Genomic DNA, 20,717 nt, shown 5'->3' on the forward strand with positions numbered 1-20,717 from the left:
AAACAGCTCGTGTAGTTCCTATTCCGAAGAGAGCTTCGGTCAATAGCCTGGAAGATCTGAGACCTATTTCCATTCTGCCTGTTTTGTCGAAGGTTTGCGAACATATTATGAAAGATCAGATTCTTTTACAATTTACAAATAGAATTTTTCAAAACCAGCATGGATTTCGTAAAGGCCATAGTACAACCACTTTACTCCTTCAGCTTACGGACTCTATAAGAATGAATAACAATTTGGATAGATTTAGTGTTTTGGTTTCCCTTGATTTGACTAAGGCATTTAATTCCATATCTTACAAGATTTTAGTAGAGAAACTTTGTTCAAAATTCAATTTTTCTAATTCTGCATGCAGACTTATTTTATCCTACTTAGGTGGTAGGTCTCAATTTGTTAGCTTGAATGGCAATGTTTCCTCTATTCTTCCTCTGGCCTCTGGTGTTCCCCAAGGTTCGGTCTTGGGGCCCTTGCTATTTCTTCTATACATAAATGATTTACCTGAATGCTTAGATCTATCTATTTGCACAGTTTTCTTATATGCAGATGATGTTCTACTTCTTTTTAATGGCCAACGTGATTGTCCTGATGCTTTGGAGATTGGAATTAATCGTTGTTTGGGTCAAGTTTGTCGATGGACCAGTACTAATGCCTTCACAATTAACCCGTTAAAGACTAAAGCCTTGTTGTTTGGAAATAATGTGTTTGATTTTCATCTTTTGTTGGGATATGATGAGGTTAGCTTTGTGGATGAGCTTAAGTGTCTTGGGTTGGTACTTGATAAGAATCTAAATTTTGGGGCTCATATTGACCATGTACATAGTAGAGTGTACTATACCCTGCGTAGGATATATTCTACAAACATTTATTTGCCTCTATGGGTTAGAAAACGATTGGCCCATGCATTGTTAATGCCTTCTATTAGATATGGTCTTGAGGTTGTGTCTGGTACTACCATAGGCAACATTCAGAGGTTAAGGCGTATTATTAATATCATTGTTCGATTTGTATTTAGTGTCCGCAGGCGTGAACATGTAACAGAATTCGTCAGAGAGTTTCTTGGTGTTTCCTTCGAGAACTATATCAATTGTACTAACCTGCTGTTGTTTCATAAAATAATTAAAAATGGTGTACCTTTTCCTTTACGCGATTTATTTACCTTCTCCCGTTCGGTTAGAAATACTCAAATTGTTATTGCTAGGATATCATGTTCTTCATACGAAAAGTCTTTCGCTGTACGTATTGCTCGGTGCTGGAATTTTTTACCTATTGATTTGAGAATTTTTTCTCATTCAAACAATGCTTTTCGATTGAAAATTACAGGTTACTTTAACTTTGAGGAATCCTGATTTCTGCTTTTTGTCCCTTTTTTAATTGACTTATTTTTTTCTTTTTCCATATGCTTTTGCTGCCGCTTCTGAACATGTGCCATTTTCTACGCTTGTAGTATTCTTTTTTTTCCTCTTTCATGAATGTTGTTGCTAACATCATAGGATTAGATGCTTTTCATTATTCCTGTTTTGTTTTTAATTGGCTGGGGAGCCTATAATAACCATTTCTTTTTTTTTTTTTGTAATCAAATAAGAATAGTTCATAATTTAGATTTTAGTGAGAGTTAAGTTTTATTTTTGTACTTAGGCATATTGTTACATATGCAATGCGAATTTTTGGCCAAATAGGCTTAGTGTTGCAAAGATGCGAATAAATAAATAAATAAATAAAATTCGGATAAGAATAGCGCCCTCTTGAGGTTCAAGAAGTAAAATCGCGAGATCGGTTTATGTAGAAGCTATATCAAGTTATGGACCGATATGTTTGAGGCCATAAATACAGTGACTGTGCAAAATTCCAGCAAAATTAAATAACAATTACGCCTTCTAGAGGCTTAAGGAGTAAAATCGAAAGATCGGTTTATATGGGAGCTATATCAGGTTTTACACCGGTTTTCAGCCAATTCGGATAAGAATAGCGCCCTCTTCAGGTTCAAGAAGTAAAATCGCGAGATCGGTTTATATGGAAGCTATATCAGGTTATAGACCAATTCAGACCATATTTGTCACGCATCTTAAAGGTCACCGATACAGTGACTGTGCAAAATTTCAGCAAAATCGGATACGAATTACGCCCTCTGGAGGCTAAAGAAGTAAAATCGTTAGATATGTTTGTATGGTAGCTATATCAGGTTTTACACCGGTTTTCAGCCAATTCGGATAAGAATAGCGCCCTCTAGAGGCTCAAGAAGTAAAATCGGGAGATGGGTTTATATGAGAGCTATATTAGGTTATTGACCGAATGAGATCATATTTGACACGTATGTTAGAGGACATAGATACAGTGACTATGCGAAATTTCAGCAAAATCTGATAAGAATTACGCCCTCTGAAGGCTCAAGAAGTAAAATCGGGAGATAGGTTTAAATGGTAGCTATAACAGGTTTTACACCGATTCAGGCCATACTTGGCCCCTATATTAGGGGTCATAGTAGAAGTCATTGCGCAAAATATCAGCCATTTCGAATAAGAATAGCGCCCTCTAGAGGCTCAAGAAGTAAAATCGGGAGATGGGTTTATATAAGAGCTATATTAGGTTATTGACCGAATTAGATCATATTTGACACGTATGTTCGAGGTCAGCAAAATCGGATACGAATTACGCCCTCTGGAAGCTCAAGAAGTCAAATCGGGAGATAGGCTTGTATGGTAGCTTTATCAATATAAACCGATCTCCCGATTTTATTTTGTGTCTATAGAGGGCGCAATTCTTATTTGAATTGGCTGATATTTTGCACAATAACATCTTCTATGACCCCTAATATACGTGCCAAGTATGGCCTAAATCGGTGTAAAACTTGATATAGCTCCCATATAAACCGATCTTCCGATTTTACTTCTTAAGCCTCTAGAGGGCGCAATTCTTATCCGATTTGGCTGAAATTTGGCATGGCGTGAATTGTTATGAATTCCAACAACTGTGAAAAGTAAAGTTGAAATCGGTCCATAACCTGATATAGCTGTCATATAAACCGATCTAGGGTCTTGACTTCTTGAGCCTCTGCAGGACGCAATTATTATCCGATTTGACTGAAATTTGGCATGACGTGATTTGTTATGACTTCCAACAACTGCGTTTAGTATGGTTCAAATCGGTTCATAACCTGATATAGTTCCCATATAGACCGATTTCGGATCTTGACTTCTTGAGCCTCTGCAAGACGCAATTATTATCCGATTTGGCTGAACTTTTGCGTGAAGTGTTTTCTTATAACATCTAACAACTGTATTAAGTATGGTTCAAATGAGTAAGTAACCTGATATAGCTCCCCTGTAAACCTATTTTGGATTTTGACTTCTTGAGTGCGCAATTACTATCCGATTTGGCTGCACTTTTGCACAACGACTTCTTGTATGACCTTTAGGTTACTGACCTGAATCGGTCAGTAACCTGATACAGCTGCCATATAAAGCGATCTTGGATCTAGACTTCTTGAGCCACTAGAGGGCGCCATTCTCATCCAATTTGGTTAAATTTTTGTATGAGATTTTTTGTTGTGACTTTTAACAACTGTGCCTAGTATGGCTCAAATCGGTTCATAACCTTATATAGCTCCCATATAAACCAATTTCCGATCTTAACTTCTTGAGCCTCTATAGGGCGTAATTATTATACGATGTGGCTGAAGTTTTGCTTGAAGTGTTTTGGTTTGACCATAAACAACTGTGCCAAGTATAATTTAAATGGGTTAATAACCTGATATAGCTCCCCTATTAACCGATTTCGGATCTTGACTTCTTGAGCCGATAGTGGGAGCAATTCTTCTCCGATTTGGTTGAAATTTTGCATATAAACTTATCTCCCGATTATACCTCTTTTACCTCTAGAGGGAGCAATTCTTATCCGATTTGGCTGAATTTTTGAACAAGAGCCTTTATTATGTGTATTAAATATTCCCCAAATCGTTGCATAACCTGATGTAGCTCCCATATAAACAAATCTCCCAATTTTATTTCTTGAGCCACTATGGGGCTTAATTTTTATGCAAATTGGCTAAAATTTTGCGAACTGAGTTCCACTTTGGTCTCCAACAGCCAAACCAAGTATGGCCCCAATCGGTTCATAACTTGGTATAGTTGAAATAGCAAAGCAATTCTTATCCAGCACGCTTAGCTTAGCACGCTTTTTCTTGTTTCTGATGTTCTCTCAAGGCTTCGAACTTCTGCGTTACGATGGCCTCTATGTGGCCTCGTATGTTACAATATATTTGGTTTAGCTTTTGCTATGGAAATTTTCCAGGAAAAACCTATACAACAAAATTTTTTTTTTTTAAATTTTTTAATAAATTGTTTAAGAAAGGGATTCTCATCAACATGTTTTTTTTTGTAAAAATTATTTTTTATTGAAACTTTTTTTGCAATTTTTTGGGCTTTCTATAGTCACATTTTTTTATTTTTGTCGTTAACAATTGTTTCCCACCCAAATACTCGTTTATAGAAAGTCATGAAATCGATAGCAGCAGATCATGCAATTGGATTTTCTGTAAACATACTTTGGAAACGCTCGCTCCTGCAAGGCATTACACTTTTAGGTCGAGTACATACAAGTGCCTACCTACTTTCTATGCCATGCTGGTGATTATGAAATTGTGGCGATTTTGCCAAAAATAAAAGGTCATTGTTGCTTCCCTAGTGGAAAAAAAATGGACTATAATGGAATTGGGTTTACATCCGATAATGTAATATCTCCATTGGCATTGTTCATTTGCACTTAAGTGTCTGGATGAACAAGTACACGGCGTGCATGTACACATACTCGTGCATACATTGAACAAGATGTACTACTATTCACTTGTCCGGATTACCCCAGACATGGTTAATATCGTTTTTTAATTGTCCCAAACATACAATAAGCTTAGAGGGGCTGAAATACTGAGATAGTGTGCTGACAAAACTACTACAAAAATCTCACTCACCAACACATGTATAGACAAATAGATGGCTACTAAATAATACTAACATAGACGGCGTTGCTCTTCAACTAAAAATCGCACATAAGGGCGGCCAGCAGCCACCAACATAGCCGAAGCCGCCGCCGCCACCGCCTTCGTTTATGGTTTTGTCAAAAAACTCTTGTGGGGTAGCAACAACAACAACAACTACAACAAAAACCCCACTAACATCAACTACAACGACACAATAAAGAAAATCAACAACATTTTGTTTGTTTGAATATTTGATTTGAAAATGGTTTTAACGGTGCCTATAAATGCTGTAAAGATCTCGAAATCAATGTCAGTTTATTTTAGACAATCCAAGTAAACGAGTCTTCCCCCAACTCTTCTTTCATACCAAAAACCTCAAAACAAAAACTAATCATGAAATTCTTGGTTTTGGTAAGTCGAAGAGAACTTTTTGTGGATAACATACCTAGAACTTAAAATATGTGGATAGCAAAAATCGCCGCTCCTTGAAACCTCTAAATGGATTATTTGAGAAAATTAACAGAGTGTGAAGAATTAACAAAGGATAGTGAAAAGTGTTGTGTAGAACAAGAATTTCAACATAGTACAGAAAAAGGCTAACAAAGGATATATAGAAAGAATTAAACAAGAATTAGAGATAAAAACAATCTTAAATGCCCTGGGACAATCTTTACATTGCTCATACAACAACAATACAAATTGGATATGAAAAGTGAAATAAAAACAAGTAAAAGTGAACCCCACATGCAAAATTTCAGCCAAATCGGAAAAAAATTGCGACTTGTAAGGACTCAAGAAGTCAAATCGGGAGATGGGTTTATGTGGGAGCTATATCAGGTTATAGACCGATTTGGACCGCACTTGGCACAGTGGTTGAAAGTCATAACTAAACACCATATGCATTTTCAAATTTCAGCCAAATCGGACAAAAACTGCAGCTTGTAAGGACTCAAGAAGTCAAATTGGACGATCGGTTTATATGGGGCTATATCCAAATCTGAATCGATATGGCTCATGTGCAATCTTCAACGACCTACATCATGGTGTAGGTATAAAATGATCGTTTGGCTTAACCATATTCAGTGAATCCTGGCAGTTATTCAGGATTCATTGAATAAGGCTAAGCCAAACGATCGGCCGACACACAATTTTTATACCCTCCACCATAGGATGGGGGTATACTAATTTCGTCATTCTGTTTGTAACTACTGGAAACATTCGTGTGAGACCCCATAAAGTATATATACTTTTGATCGTCATGACATTTTATGTCGATCTAGCCATAACCGTCCGTCCGTCTGTCTGTCGAAAGCCATATAAACCGATCTTGGATCTTGATTTCTTGAGCCACTAGAGGACGCAATTCTTATCCGATTTGACTGAAAATTTCCCGAAATCTTTTGTAATGATTTCCAACAACTGTGCTAAGTATGGTTCAAATCGGTCCATAACCTGATATAGCTGTCATATAAAACGATCTTGAATATTGACTTCTGGAGCCACTAGAGCGCGCAATTCTTATCCGATTTGGCTGAAATTTTGCACGACGTGCTTTGTCATGACTTTCAACAACTGTGCCAAATATGGTTCAAATAAGTCTATAACCTGACATAGCAGCCATATAAACCGATCTGGGATCTTGACTTCTTGAGCCTCTAGAGGTCGCAATTATAATCCGATTTGTCTGAAATTTTGTACGACGGATCCTCTCATGACAATCAACATACTTGTTTATTATGGTCTGAATTGGTCTATAGCCTGATACAGCTCCCACATAAACCGATCTGTCTATTTTGCTTCTTGAACCCTCAAAGGGCGCAATTCTTTTTCGAATTGGCTGAAATTTGACACAGGTCTCCAACATATAATTAATTATGGTCCGAATCAGACCATAACTTGATATCGCTCTTATAGCAGAACAAATCGTTTCTTTGCCTAAGAAAAAATGCCGGGAAAAGAACACGACAAATGCGATCCATGGTGGAGGGTATATAAGATTCGACCCGGCCGAACTTAGCACGCTTTTACTTGTTATACCTACCACCATAGGATAGGGGTATACTAATCTAGACCCCATACAGTATATATATTCTTTATCATATCGACGTTCACGATAGCGATCGAACACGAAAAGCTAGCCGTTAGCAATTTTGCACAGATACTTAGTATTGGTGTAGGTCGTTGGGGCAAATGGGCCTTATCAGTTAAGATTCAGATATAGCTCCCATATGAATCGATCTCCCGATTTGACTTCTTGAGTCCTTACAAGCCGCAATTTTTCTCTGATTTGGTTGAAATTTTGCATATAGTGTTCTGTTATGCTTTACGACAACTGTGCCAAGAACGGTCCAAATAGGTCTATAACCTGATATAGCTCCCATATAAACCGATCTGCCGATTTGACTGCTTACAAGCCGTAATATTTGTCCGTTTTGGCTGAAATTTTACACACAGTGTTCTCTTATGACTTCCAACAACTATGCCTAGTACGGTCCAAATTGGTCTATAACCTGATATAGCTCCCATATAAACCGAACTGCCGATTTGATTTCTTGAATCCTTACAAGCCTCAATTTGTGTCCGATTTTGCTGAGATTTTGCATGCGGTGTTCTGTTACGACTTCCTATAACTGTGCCAAGTACGGTTCAAATCAGTCTATAACCTGATATAGCTCCCATATAAACCGGTCTCTCGACCATCCTTGTTCGGTTCGTAGAAGCTTTAATTTTTGCTGGTTTCACAGAAGTTTATTCTATATAAAATTTAAGCAGAATCCATGGTGGTGGGTTCCCAAGATTCGGCGCGGCCGAATTTAGCACGCTTTTACTTGTTTTAGTTTTTGGCAATACTTGGCATTGAGGATGTCAACATTCTTTGTTTACGTTTTCTCCTATATGATGACATTTTCAATGGGCAGATTTGACAACCTTAACGATGTTCATGGGGCCTATCCACTTTATGTTTTGTGACCTAAAACTATGCGACGAGATTTCGGAAATCTCGTGTTTTGCAGCAAATCTCCTTCCAAATTCAAATGCAACACTGCGTTTGCATTGAAAACCGGTTATTGTTGGGATTTTTGGGCAGCACTTTTTCTTAACATCCAAGGCGGATTTAATAAGATGGTCTCACGCGAACAGCTGTTAAAAGCCGGCCAATTTTGACGGTATTAAAGTGACAGATTATTGTTTGTATTCTCTTTGTTGTTATCTTTTTTCTCGCATATTCTCTGCTCATTTACGCACACGTATACTCGCAGGCATACAAATTTCTTTGTGTGCGTTGGCAAAACGTCGATCAGCTTGATGACAAGATGGCAGATTGCACCATATGATTTGTGGTTGTTGTACAAATGACAATTTCTGATTGAAATTATAAAATTTAGTAGTAATTTAATAAAATCGTTTCACAAACTTATTTGCTGACTGCAATGTATATGCTAAACCCAATAAAATTGCGAATCAGAATAAAAACGCTGTCAAAAACGTCACTGATGACACAAAAAAAAACCGCATACATCGTAGTGGAAACGGGTTTTGGAGATTATCTCAAATCAAGTGAAAGCATGGTTAAACATTCTATTAGTGAATCCTGGCAGTTATTGTGATTACTCTTAATAACTGAAAAACACTTTATTTGGAATTATGTTTTTTTTTCTAATCTAAAATCTTCTTGGTTTTTTTCAGACTCTTATCGTGTGCATTGCATGCATTGCTCTCATCAATGCTGTGCCAATTGAAGAAGCCATACCCCAAGGTATTGATGAAGGTGCTGCCGCTTCAGAAACTATTAATCCTGGAGGCGATCAATCATTCCTCTTGAAATTGAAATTGCTGAAAAAGCTCTTGTTCCTTGGTTAAACTTTAGTCTATAGTTAAAATATAAACATAACTCTATTCGAGAATATCAAGCCATAGAGATCATTCAAAAGCGATCACCATTTCAAGCACACCATGTTCATTTTGCACCTTTTGAGTTTTATAAGAATATATCTAGCTCTCGTAATTTTCTGAATTACCTCCAGTCTTATTCGAATTGTTCAAAGTATTCATCATTTAGTTATAAGTAAAACAAGAGTCGTGTAGCTGATTACAAATAGAAAATAGCCGTAAACACACAAAATAATAAAAAAGAAAAGAAAATAATTCAAAAATGTCGCAATGACTTCTTCCAATTGATCTTTATCTAGAAGCTTCGGTCTGGATCACGACCCTGAGTATGAATTTATGGCCGGTTTGTCGGTCTCGCAGGCACACTTTTAAATAATTCAAGAGTTTTCTTGAACGGTACTTCGGGCAAAAAAGAAGTATTTTGATATATAAATAGGTTGGTCAAAAGAGATTACAATGAACCGAAAGTAAATACCTAAAAAAAGTCTAGATGGGCTAATCTGGATCGGACTGTCTGGCTGACTGACAAAATAATCCGTGCCCAATTTTATGCTGATCGATTGAAAATTGTATTTAATACGATAGTTATAGTCCAAATCGGGCGATACATTTATATGGGGGCTATAGCCAAATCTGAACCGATTTTGATGAAATCTTACAGCTATGATAAGATCAGTAACAAAACACTCCGTGCCAAATTATATGCAGATCGGTTGAAAATTGTAGTTACTGCGGTCATTTTAGTGCGAATCGGGCAATTCATATATATGGGAGCTATATCCAAATCTGAACCGATATTGCTGACATCTCGCAGACAGGTTAAGATGAGCAACAAAACAATCCGCGCCAAATTTTATGCAGATCGATTGAAAATTGTAGTTACTACGGCCATTTTAGGGCAAATCGGGCGATACATATATATGGGACCTATATCCACATCTGAACGGATATTGCTGAAATCTCGCAGATAGGTTAAGATGAGCAACAAAATAATCCGTGCTAAATTTTAGGCAGATCCGTTGAAAATTGTAGTTACTACGACCATCCAAGTGCAAATCGAGCGATATATATATATGGGAGATATATCCAAATCTGAACCGATTTTGATGAAATCTCGCAGATAGATTAAGATGAGCAACAAAATAATCCGCGCCAAATTTGATTGGTTGCAAATTGTAGTTACTACATACATTAAAGTGCATATCGAGCATGTATATGGGAGCTATATCTAAATCCGAACCGATTTTTACCAAAATCAATAGAGTTTGTCCCTGAGCCAAAAAAAGTGGCAAGTGCAAAATTTCGTAACGATTGGACAAAAAATACGACCTGTACCTTGATTACAAGTATACATGGACTCACAGACGGACAGACGGACATGGCTAGTTCGAATCAGAAAGTGATTCTGAGCCGATCGGTATACTTATTAATGGGTCAAGCTCTTTTCCTTCTTAGCGTTGCAAACAAGTGCACAAAAATCTGTGAAATTTTTTTCATTTGCGGTACTAAGTTCATTGAGTGGAAATTTGACATTCACTAAAGGCGTGCCCAAAACGTTTTTTAACTTGGGACAACGTGATAAAAAGGAAGTTTAAGGAATTTTCGTTGTATTTTCTTTCATTGTATGTTAAATAAAAAATAACAATTGTTAGCAAAAAAAATTCTTTGTGTGTGTTGGCAAAACGTCGATCAGATTGATGTCAACATGGCGGATTGGACCATATGGTTTGACATGTCATAGTTGACATCCTCAATCCCAAGTACTGCCAAGAATTACAAAAATTGTATATCGGCTAATCGCTTGGCTTAACCTTATTCCTGGAGGTTTTTTTCTAGCAGAAATTTGCACCATCGAACAACTGTTTAGTTAAAATATAAAGAATACGAGAGTAAAGTCTGGTCTTACCAAGATTTATTCATTTACAGGTAGTTGCCCAACAACAAAATATTGAGTGCACTATCTGTCAAAATCAGTGATTATTGCAACTTTGATTTTGTGTATGTTACTAGTTCGCGCCATTTTTCATTGTTTGTGTGTGTTATCGTTCTATAAGACATACAACAACAACAACAAACAACAAATTTTGCCCATGAATATTCCATTAAGGAACAGAGGCAAACTTCCCACTTATCAATGAGTGCAGTCCGATTCAAGTTTAAGCTCAATGATAAGGGGCCTCCTTTTTATAGCCGAGTCCGAACGGCGTGCCGCAGTGCGACACCTCTTTGGAGAGAAATTTTACATGGCATAGTACCTCACAAATGTTGCTAGCATTAGGAGGGGAAAACCACCGCTGAACATTTTTTCTGATGGTCTCGCCAGGATTCGAAACCAGGCGTTCAGCGTCATAGGCGGACATGCTAACCTCTGAGCTACGGTGGCCTCTAAAATACACACGCACTACCAAAACTCGTTGGAGGATAGTGCACTTCGCGAGAAAAAATTGTACTCAGCTGTTTACGGTAAACTGCCTAGTAATTATGTCATGGTTCTTACTCTCCTGCGAACAAACCTATAGCCTCATGACACCTTAAGAAATGTAAATACCAATCGGCAAGATATATTTATTTCCAGGTAGTGGCAGTTGCCCAACAACAAAATATTGAATGCACTATCTGTCAAAATCACTGATAAGTGCAATTCTGATTTTGAGTATGTTACTAGTTCGCGCCATTTTTCATTGTTCGTTCTTAACTATTGGGTTGCCCAAAATGTAATTGCGGATTTTTTCATTGTTCGTTCTTTACTATTATAATACACACACAACCAATACTCTTTGATACTGCTGTCATTTAAATATTTAAGTCAATTCGGTTCGTCATATTGAAGTGATTTTTATTATTTTCATTATGTGCAGACATATGCACAAACTAAATTGTTAGTAATTTTCTAAATTTTGTAAGAAAAATTGTATAATTTTTATTGTTTTTTTCTCGCATCAACTCTGTCATTGCCCCGTCCGCCGCCATAGGCTGTTGTGTTTTGACGCCAAAGTAAAGCGTTGTCGCCCGACGATTTTCGACAGCGTTGTGGGCCTCCTGCACAGAAAGCAAATAACTTTAAAAGAAAAACAATTAAAAATTAAAATTTCGTTGCATATATGCAAAAAATAACAAAGCAAATTATTTGCAATTTCAATTATTACCAAATATAGAATCAAAATTGTGAGCATATAAAAAAAAATTGGTGTCATCACATCTGGTTGTCAAGGTCGAACAAGAAACATTAGAAGCAGAAAAGCAGGAGAAATTCCAAAATGACTGGCACCTTCAGTGTAAAGTTAAAATCGAAAAAAGGTCAATTCATTGTTAAGGATTTGACAAATCAAACGACGGTAGAAGATCTCAAGAAGCGTATGGCTCAAGTTACCCAAATTAAGGAACCACAACTGCACATTCTCATGGGTTTCCCACCCAAACCACTGGACTTGGCAGCAAATAGCGAGAAAACTTTGCAAGCTTTGGGCATCAGTTCTGGCGAAACATTGATTGTGGAAGATAAGGAAGTAGCTGTGCCTGTTGCCGAGCCCAACCTCGAAGATGATGAAGCACTGGCTCGTCGTCTGCAAGCGGAGGAGGAAGAGGAGCAGCTTAGACAGGTGGTAGCTGCGGCGACGGCTTCATCGGCTGAGGGAAATGAAGATCGCCTCATTTTACCGTCCATTGAGAACAGCGCTGGCTCAAGTGGCAACTTCAATGGTATACTCCTGAAAAAAGTGGTACCTGCTGATAACTCATGCTTATTCACCAGCATACGTTATGTCCTCAATGGTAAAGTGGACAATGAGGGTAGCGAAATGATGCGTCATATTATTGCGCAAGAAGTTGCTGCCAATCCGCAGGAATACAATGATGCAGTTTTGGGCAAATCTAACTCGGAATATTGCGCCTGGATACAAAAACCCGACTCATGGGGTGGCGCCATTGAGGTGGCCATACTATCAAATTACTATGGCATTGAAATTGATGTTGTGGATATACAAAATGCCATCATCAATCGATTTGGTGAAGATAAAAACTATGGACTGCGTGTGTTTTTGCTCTTCGATGGCATCCACTATGATCCCTTGTATTTGGAAACAGATGGGGTGAGTACTGTTATGCATTCGATGTGGAAATTTGCAAATAAATCTTGCTCTTGCCCTCAGATATTATGTAATTTCTGTGTGTCACATTATGTGGGTGTAGGGTATGATGGATGGCAAAGAGGTCAAAGTTCATTGCATTTAGGGAATGGAAGGAAGTTTGTGTTATGTGACCTTGGAGTTAATAGTCAAAATAGTCAAAGCATTTCCTTTCTTTGTGCATACATATCTGAAGTTTATTGACTTGACTGTTTGTTGAGAAGAGGCAAAACAATTTTTTGCACTAACATTTAATGGTATTGATGATAAGCTCCAAGACCGAGGCAAAAAATTTGCTTTTATTTTTTGTTTTCTTAATGCTTATGCTTATTACTCATTACATACGACGAATTTTATTTTCTAGAAGAATGTAGAATGTAGCTAATGGATATAGGAAAGGTCGCTATCGGTTATCACCTAACAGACACACATCCGATATGTGTGGATTGCTACACGAACTCAACATTTATCGCTAATGATTGGGAAATTTTCCAACTTATTGAACTATCCAAAGCTATTCAGAACTATATGAATGTAAATGGACCAAACTGAATGTATGGCTCTAACCTCTAGCCTTTACCCATATACATATAGAGCATCACACTATCTGCCCTATTTACAACCAACTAAATGCTACTTAGTCGGGAGGAATATTTTGTAACGCTGAACCTTTCGCTCCAGATCATGAGGTCTTTGGGCGGCGTTTGCTTATCCACATAGTGACTTGAATGGCTGCTGCTATAAAAGTTCAATAAATTCTGCTAAGACAGCATGTAATTGTTTCTGCGCACGGGTATGGTATTTGTCCCCTTGATGAAGGTGGTCGACATGTGGACTGAGGTGATAGTACCTATTTTACTGCGTTTCGCAAAGCTGACAAGATTCGTGTCACGTAGTTGGCGAAGTTTCTTATCAAAGCCCCAATTGCTACCGGAAAGTGATTCAGAAGGCCTTATTTGTACTTCTGACTTTATCACAAATTTCAGTAACATGTGCTTGGCGGCCATAATCCTATAATCGTTGGCATATGATAGGTTCTTAATGTCATCTGAAATTGGTGAATGTAATATGTACTGGCAAAACTGTGCCATAGGTATAACTCCACCATGGAGATCACACTGTTTCACTCGACTTCCTATCCGTAAATTCCACAAACAACTGGTGATCCAACGTTTTAGGGCTCAATGAAGGGACTGTCTGGCGATGTCTCCAAAACAGCGTGACATTACAGACCATATCGGAAGCCTTCGGTCAAGAGTCACGTTTTACCTCCTGATGCGCGGCTTGACCTGGCTTAGACCTTGGCTAATAAGTTAAGTGATAGAGTGCGTCGTGCTCTGCAATTAACAAATTCAATACTAATGCTCAGGCCATGGAAATTCTACAACAAGTCTAAGCGTCTCAGCTGCTGACGAGAGAAGGGAATCGTTCTGCACGATTCTCCCGTACTCGAACCTTTTTTTAGGAGGCAACGCAGAATCACTGTGCTCATTTTCCCTCCTAATGCTGGCAACATTTGTGAGGTACTATTCCATTCCATCTCCGAAGAGGTGTAGCACTGCGGCACGTTGTTCGAACTCGGCTATAAAATGGTGGTATGGGATATAGCTAGAGGTTAAACAGTGCCGCAGATATCATCCCGCCTTAGGGAACTCCCTATTTCACTCTACCGTGCTTCGACTTTTTATCCCTAAATTCCACAAATCACTGCCGACCCCACAGATAATTCGCGACCCAGCATTTTCGGCCTGGCTGGAGTGACGTGTTGGCGATGTCCTCAAATAGTTTGCCATGTCGAATGCCTTCGATAGGTCCAATGCCACGAGGACCGTCCTATCACATGGCCTGGGCTGATTGAAGCCACGGCAAATGTGTGCGGTGATGGCATGCAAAGCAGTCGTTGTGCTATGAAGTCTTCGAAATCCATGTTGATGCTCGACGAATGGAAATTTTCCTACAAGGCTCGGGAGGAGTAGTGCTTCAAGCGTCTTGCCTACTGGTGAGAGTAGGGAGATCGGTCTGTACGACTCCCCCAGGTCCTTCCAGGCTTCAGTAGCGGGATCACTCTGCCCATCTTCCAGACGTCGGGAACTATAAGAGTGCTCAAAGACAGGTTGAGGACAGTAGTAAGGTATTTAACTCCAGGTAAGTCCAGATTCTTCAACATTAATGTAGAGATTCCGTCGAGGTCTAACGCCTTGGATGATTTGGCGTCACGGATGACATTCATAACTTCGCCCACGGTTAATTGTGATGGTTGTCCATCGGCTCGGAGACCACGGATACGTCGAACGGCTCTCCTCCCAGCTCTGTCACTTTCGGGATGCACAATAAATTGATGGTTTAACAACCTGGCCCATCTCTTCGGATCAGCCACAGTTACGTCGCCAAAAAGGTCTATAGTCCTGTCATCCCGTCTACCGGAGTTCGAGAGTGACTTAACATTAGACCACATCTTACCTAAACCGGTACCTATGTTACATTGTTGTTGTTTTTGTTGTAGCAGTGCATTGTACACTGTGGCGGCAGCCCTTGCCGATGAAGAATCTCAACGGGTCAATCCGGTACGCACAATCCCCTGCCATGGGATTGTCTGCTTATATTTGTTGACTACCCTGTTTATTTCCAGATTCAGCTCGCTGATTCTGGGTTTAGTGTGGTCCGTTCAACGAATCCCATCACGCTTGTCTGCGAGTACCACTGCCTGCGTCGGGGAATTGGGCCGCACTTGGGGTATTCGACCGGCTGGTATAAAGCGAGCGGCTGCTGCGTTAATGATGCCTGGGAATTTCCTCTCGGCAACTAGCACATTCGAGGGGGTGTCAGTTCACTGAAGCGGCGATTAGTTTACTCTTTGAAGAAGTTATGAAGTCGGGTGGTCGGTCAATTGTCAAAATTATGGGGAGGTGGTCGTTACCTAGGGGAGAATGCCATGAAATGTGATGCTCATTAAAGTCTCCCAGAACCAGACAGATTCTGGCCAGACAGTAGCCCACTTAGGTCGGTCTTGTAAGTTTGGCCATTAACTGGGTCACAGCTATCAATCGGCGGTATGTACACGTTGTATAGCTCTATCTCGCGAGTACCGGATCTGACCCACTGCTGTCTATGTTCACACAGCACCATGCAACTAAACTCCCGTAGTGAGGTAAGGCCAGAATAAGATCGGAAATGTACCCACTCCATGCACCGATTACACCTCACCGACACCGACCGATAATAGAGCCGGTTCTGGCAAACCGTACAGAACCAGGGTCCGGGGTTCTTTTCAATTCGGTGTGTACAACCGGCTGCTATGTTAGTTACAAGGGGTTATGGGCACAACAACCAATCAACGGAAATTGGCCGCAGCATTTCCAAACTTGTTTGCTACCGCCATGCGTTCGAGATATCAGTAACTAACATGAAGAGCTGACGAGATGTTTAATGCTGAACAAAATGGTCTATCAAGAAAGCTTCCTCTTCTTGAACGATTCTTGCTCAACATATAGGTGCAAGCTGCAGGTTCTTGTCAGATTCATGTGATGGCTGTGTGTGATTTTTGATGTGTGATTTTTGACTAACATCCCATTGTGGAACAAATTAGAGGGAAAGGGTGCTGCCCGTTTCAAATTTTAGCTTAATGATAAGGGGACCTCCTATTTTATGCCAAGTCCGAACGGCATGTCACTGAAAATTGAGAAGTTGTACATGGCTAAAATACTCACAAATGTTGCCAGCATTTGGTGAGGGGATAACCACCGCTGAAACATTTTTAAGGTGTTCTCACCGACACGATTTGAACCCGGGCGTTTGAGCACGATAGGCGGGCATGCTTACCTATGCACCACGGTGACTCCCTTGAGTGCGTGCCTAACACAAAAAAAATTTTCCCAAATCTGAGAATTGATCCAATGATCTAATTTGTCTGGGGAAAACATGCTCAATAGTAAAGGGATCTGCTTTTTTAGTCCACCGCAGAGGTTAGCATGTCTGCCGCTATGACGCTAAACGCCTGGGTTTGAATACTGGCGAGACCATCAGGAAAAATGTTAAGCGGTGGTTTTCCCCTCCTAATGCGGGCAACATTTGTGAGGTACTATCCCATGTAAAACTTCTCTCCAAAGAGGTGTCACACTGCGGCGCGCCGTTCGGACTCGGCCATAAAAAGGAGGCCCCTTATCATTAAGCTTAAACTTGAATCGGACTGCCCTCATTGATATGTTAGAAGTTTGCCCCTGTTCCTTAATGGAATGTTCATGGGTAAATTTTTAATTTTTTGCTTTTTTAGTCAGATCCCAATGACATGCCACAGATAATCCTGTAGAGAAGTTATAGAAACATTCACCTCAGCAACACTTCTTGATTCAAATCATTCACAGTTTTACTCAGAGCATCAAGTTTATATTTATAAAATTATTCATTTTCATATTTCTTGCAGAGTGGTGCTCCCGGTACCATATTCCCCATTGAGGAATTAGGCGTCTACCAACAGGCCGAACAATTGGCCAAAGAAGCCAAATCATCTCGTCAATTCACCAATGTCGATAAATTCTCCTTGCGCTGTTTACAATGTGATGTTATGCTGGTTGGCCAAGTGCAGGCTACACAACATGCCAAGACTACTGGCCATACAAATTTCGGAGAAATATAATATCCTCTGATATTGGGAACCGTCTACATGTTTGCCTTCTGTGTTTTTATCTATTACCTTATAACACAATGGATTATGCCCAACTCATTGTTATAACAAATGGGAGCGAAAGAGAGAGAGAGAGAGAGAGAGAGAGAAAGAAAGCGCTATAACCACAAACAAAACATCTAAGAAAACTCTAAAATACTAAACTTGAGACATGGCGTTAAGGAGAATATACGAAAACAAACACACACATACACACCACTCACCCACACACATACCCTCAACTATGTTTCAATAACACCACTGTCGCTACTGTTGCGGAGAAAGGATATCATCATTTATGCTATGTTTCGCACTTAGATTTTAGACCTATTAAAACGCTTCTCGTATACCACATGGAATCACACAACAACAAAACACATTATTGCCTAAAATCTAAATTTCTTTTTTTTCTATTTCAACATCATTGCAGTTCTTTTAAAGACCACCCATTAAGCAACAACAACAACAACACTACTATTGGCTTTAGCTTTCAACTACTTTTTGTTAAAATTTAAGTAAAACTTTCGAATGCCCATTACTGTGAAGCATCATGTGATGTGCAGGAGAGTTAAAGTTCAAATTTTCAAGCATTAAGTTTTAACCGCAAAGAGAAAACTCTTATAGAGATTATGGTTCGAATTAGAAAAAAAAAACAGTTTATTTGTTAATTTATTTTTTGCTAATTTTTTGAATTTCAAAATAGACCTACACCTTAAAATCAAATTATAGACTTTAATTGTATAAATACCAAGAGTTCTGATCGAATCCAAATGGAATCAAGGATTTTGATACCTATCTTCGCTGGGTCATGCTACAAGAATCAAGAAATATGCTCCAACTACAGACATGCCATACCTTACCTAATCCGGCACGGGATAGTTGTGAGCAGCACACAGGCTGGAACATTGAGGTGCTTAGCTGCGTGCTACCGGGCGAGTCCGCAGGTTGTGGATAGTGGAATGCACCATACGAGGTAGCTGCAACGGCAGTCGCGGTAAAACAGCGGTATCGAGCGGAGAGTCTCAGTGAGCGGAGAGTCGGGCGGCACTAATGTTGTATGCCTATGATGCTCCATACGACAAGGCGAGTTATTGGCGCCTTTAAATAACCAATGGCCACCATGTTCCCGCGACGATTTGTCCTATGAACCGGAACGAGCTTGCTCGCCTCTAGCCGCATGCAAATGTGTCTACAACAACCTTCCTCTCACCGGTATTCAAGACGATTGAAGGACTTCTCCCAAACCTATTTGTAATATTTTCATTTGCTGGACACCAGCCTGGATTCCAAAGAATTGCATAGCACTACAACAAATGGTCGAACCCCGGTAGACGGGTTGACAGGACCTCAGTCACTTTTGGCAAAGTAACCATGACTGATCCCAAGAGAAGCGACAGGTTGTTCAACCGTCAATTTATTGTGCATCCCGAGAGTGACAGGGCAAGGAGGCACGTATAGCCGGCGTCCACGTGATTGATGATATCTGCGGTATGTGAAATGTCTACTTTTTCCATCTTGCCGCTTATTTCGTTGAAAGAAATTTGAAGATATCCACAACCAAATCTTCAGTTACCCTTATTACTTAAAGGACCAAAATACTTAGTGTCACATTTAAATGCCAGCAGGTTCTCTCGTCACTTTCGGCTGCAATTATGAAGTAGAAACAAAGTCCTCAAATTACTTAACTGGCACAACCTGCGGTTACATTTGTCGTTCAGTGACAAACTATGCAGCTGAGCGGCACGCAGCGCTCAATTTACTGCGATGACCTGTCTCCTGGTCTTGGAGGGAATCTATACACTGATGACGAAGAACTTCGTCGTATGGGGAGTTTAGTACATGACAGAGAACCTCAACCTGTCTTTGAGCACTCCATAATTCCCGATGTCTGGAAAATTCGAAAATCATCAATCGACCACCAACTCGCCCCGTTACGGGATAGCTATGTGCACCACACGGCCTGGAGCTGTAAGTTCCCAGCAGTGAGGTCGTCATCGAGAGGCTTGGCTGGGAGCCACTGGGCGCGTCAAAAGGTTGCGTATAGGGGATTTCTCCATATAGAGTAGCTGCGATTGCAGTCGCCGACAATCGAGCTTGCTCACCTACAGGAGCTTGACAAGGATCGCCACCCCCACCTGAAAATGTGGCTACAACTACTACTACTATTGCACAACCTCCAAACAGCATCGAGATCGTACCATTTGCGGACGATTCTATGATAACCCTCATGTTGATTATGTTGTGGTTGCTGTTGCAGTGTGTTGTACACTTAGACGGCAGCCCTTGCCGATGAAAGACTCCAAAGGTCAATACGGTACGATTGATGATATCTGCGATATGTGAAATATTCACTTTTTCGATCTTGCCGCTTATTTCGCTGAAAGAAATTTGAAGATTTCTTCAACCAAAACTTCAGTCACCTTGATCACTAAATGGATCAAAGTACTAAGTGTCACATTTGAAAGCCAGCAGGTTCTCTCCACACTTTCTGCTGCACTTATGACGAAGAAACAAACTCCTCAAATCACTTACCTGGCAGCACTTGGGTTACTGACATATAAACCTTACACCTTCAATACTCTGAAAATTGCCGTTCAGTGGCAAATTATGTTGTTGTTGTTGTTGTTGTAGCAGTGTGTTGTACACTGAGGTGGCAGCCGTTGCGGATGAAGAAATCCATCGGGTCAATCCGGTACGTACAACTGGCTGCCATGGGATTGAGTGGCGGCGCCAATGTGTCTCTCAGGAGACAGATCACTGCAATGCTCAATTTACTGCGGTGACCTGTCTCCTAAGCCCAGAGGGAAGAACTTCGAGGTACCGGGAGTCTAGTACATGACAAAGATCCCCAACCTGTCTTGGAGCACTCCATAGTTCCCGATGTTTGGAAAATGCGAAAAACCTGCAGCGTCTACTAACTCGCCCCGGTACGGGATAGCTATGACCACCACACAGGCAAGAACTTTAAGCTCCAATCTGTGAGGTGTTCATCGAGAGGCTTAGCTGGGAGCCACCGGGCGCGTACACAGGTTGCGGATAGGGCAATGCCCCATATGGAGTAAGTAACTGCGAT

General features: G+C 40.0%; 2 protein-coding genes across 2 annotated transcripts; both read left to right on the forward strand.

The window, feature by feature from the left end:
- The first annotated feature begins 5,297 nt into the window (after nt 1-5,297).
- Nucleotides 5,298-9,094, forward strand: LOC106086168 (uncharacterized). The gene is made up of 2 exons (XM_013250726.2): nt 5,298-5,380; nt 8,657-9,094. The coding sequence occupies exons 1-2, from the start codon at nt 5,363-5,365 to the stop codon at nt 8,828-8,830; spliced, it is 192 nt and encodes a 63-aa protein (XP_013106180.1). The 5' UTR covers nt 5,298-5,362; the 3' UTR covers nt 8,831-9,094.
- A 2,785-nt stretch (nt 9,095-11,879) lies between these two features.
- Nucleotides 11,880-18,367, forward strand: LOC106086626 (ubiquitin thioesterase OTU1). Its single transcript, XM_013251374.2, has 2 exons — nt 11,880-12,948; nt 17,405-18,367. Exons 1-2 carry the CDS (start codon nt 12,118-12,120, stop codon nt 17,615-17,617), a joined length of 1,044 nt encoding a protein of 347 aa, XP_013106828.1. The 5' UTR covers nt 11,880-12,117; the 3' UTR covers nt 17,618-18,367.
- The last annotated feature ends 2,350 nt before the right edge of the window (nt 18,368-20,717 follow it).

The sequence above is a fragment of the Stomoxys calcitrans genome, chromosome 1 (genome assembly GCF_963082655.1).
Source record: "Stomoxys calcitrans chromosome 1, idStoCalc2.1, whole genome shotgun sequence".
Classification (NCBI taxonomy): Eukaryota; Metazoa; Arthropoda; class Insecta; order Diptera; family Muscidae; genus Stomoxys; species Stomoxys calcitrans.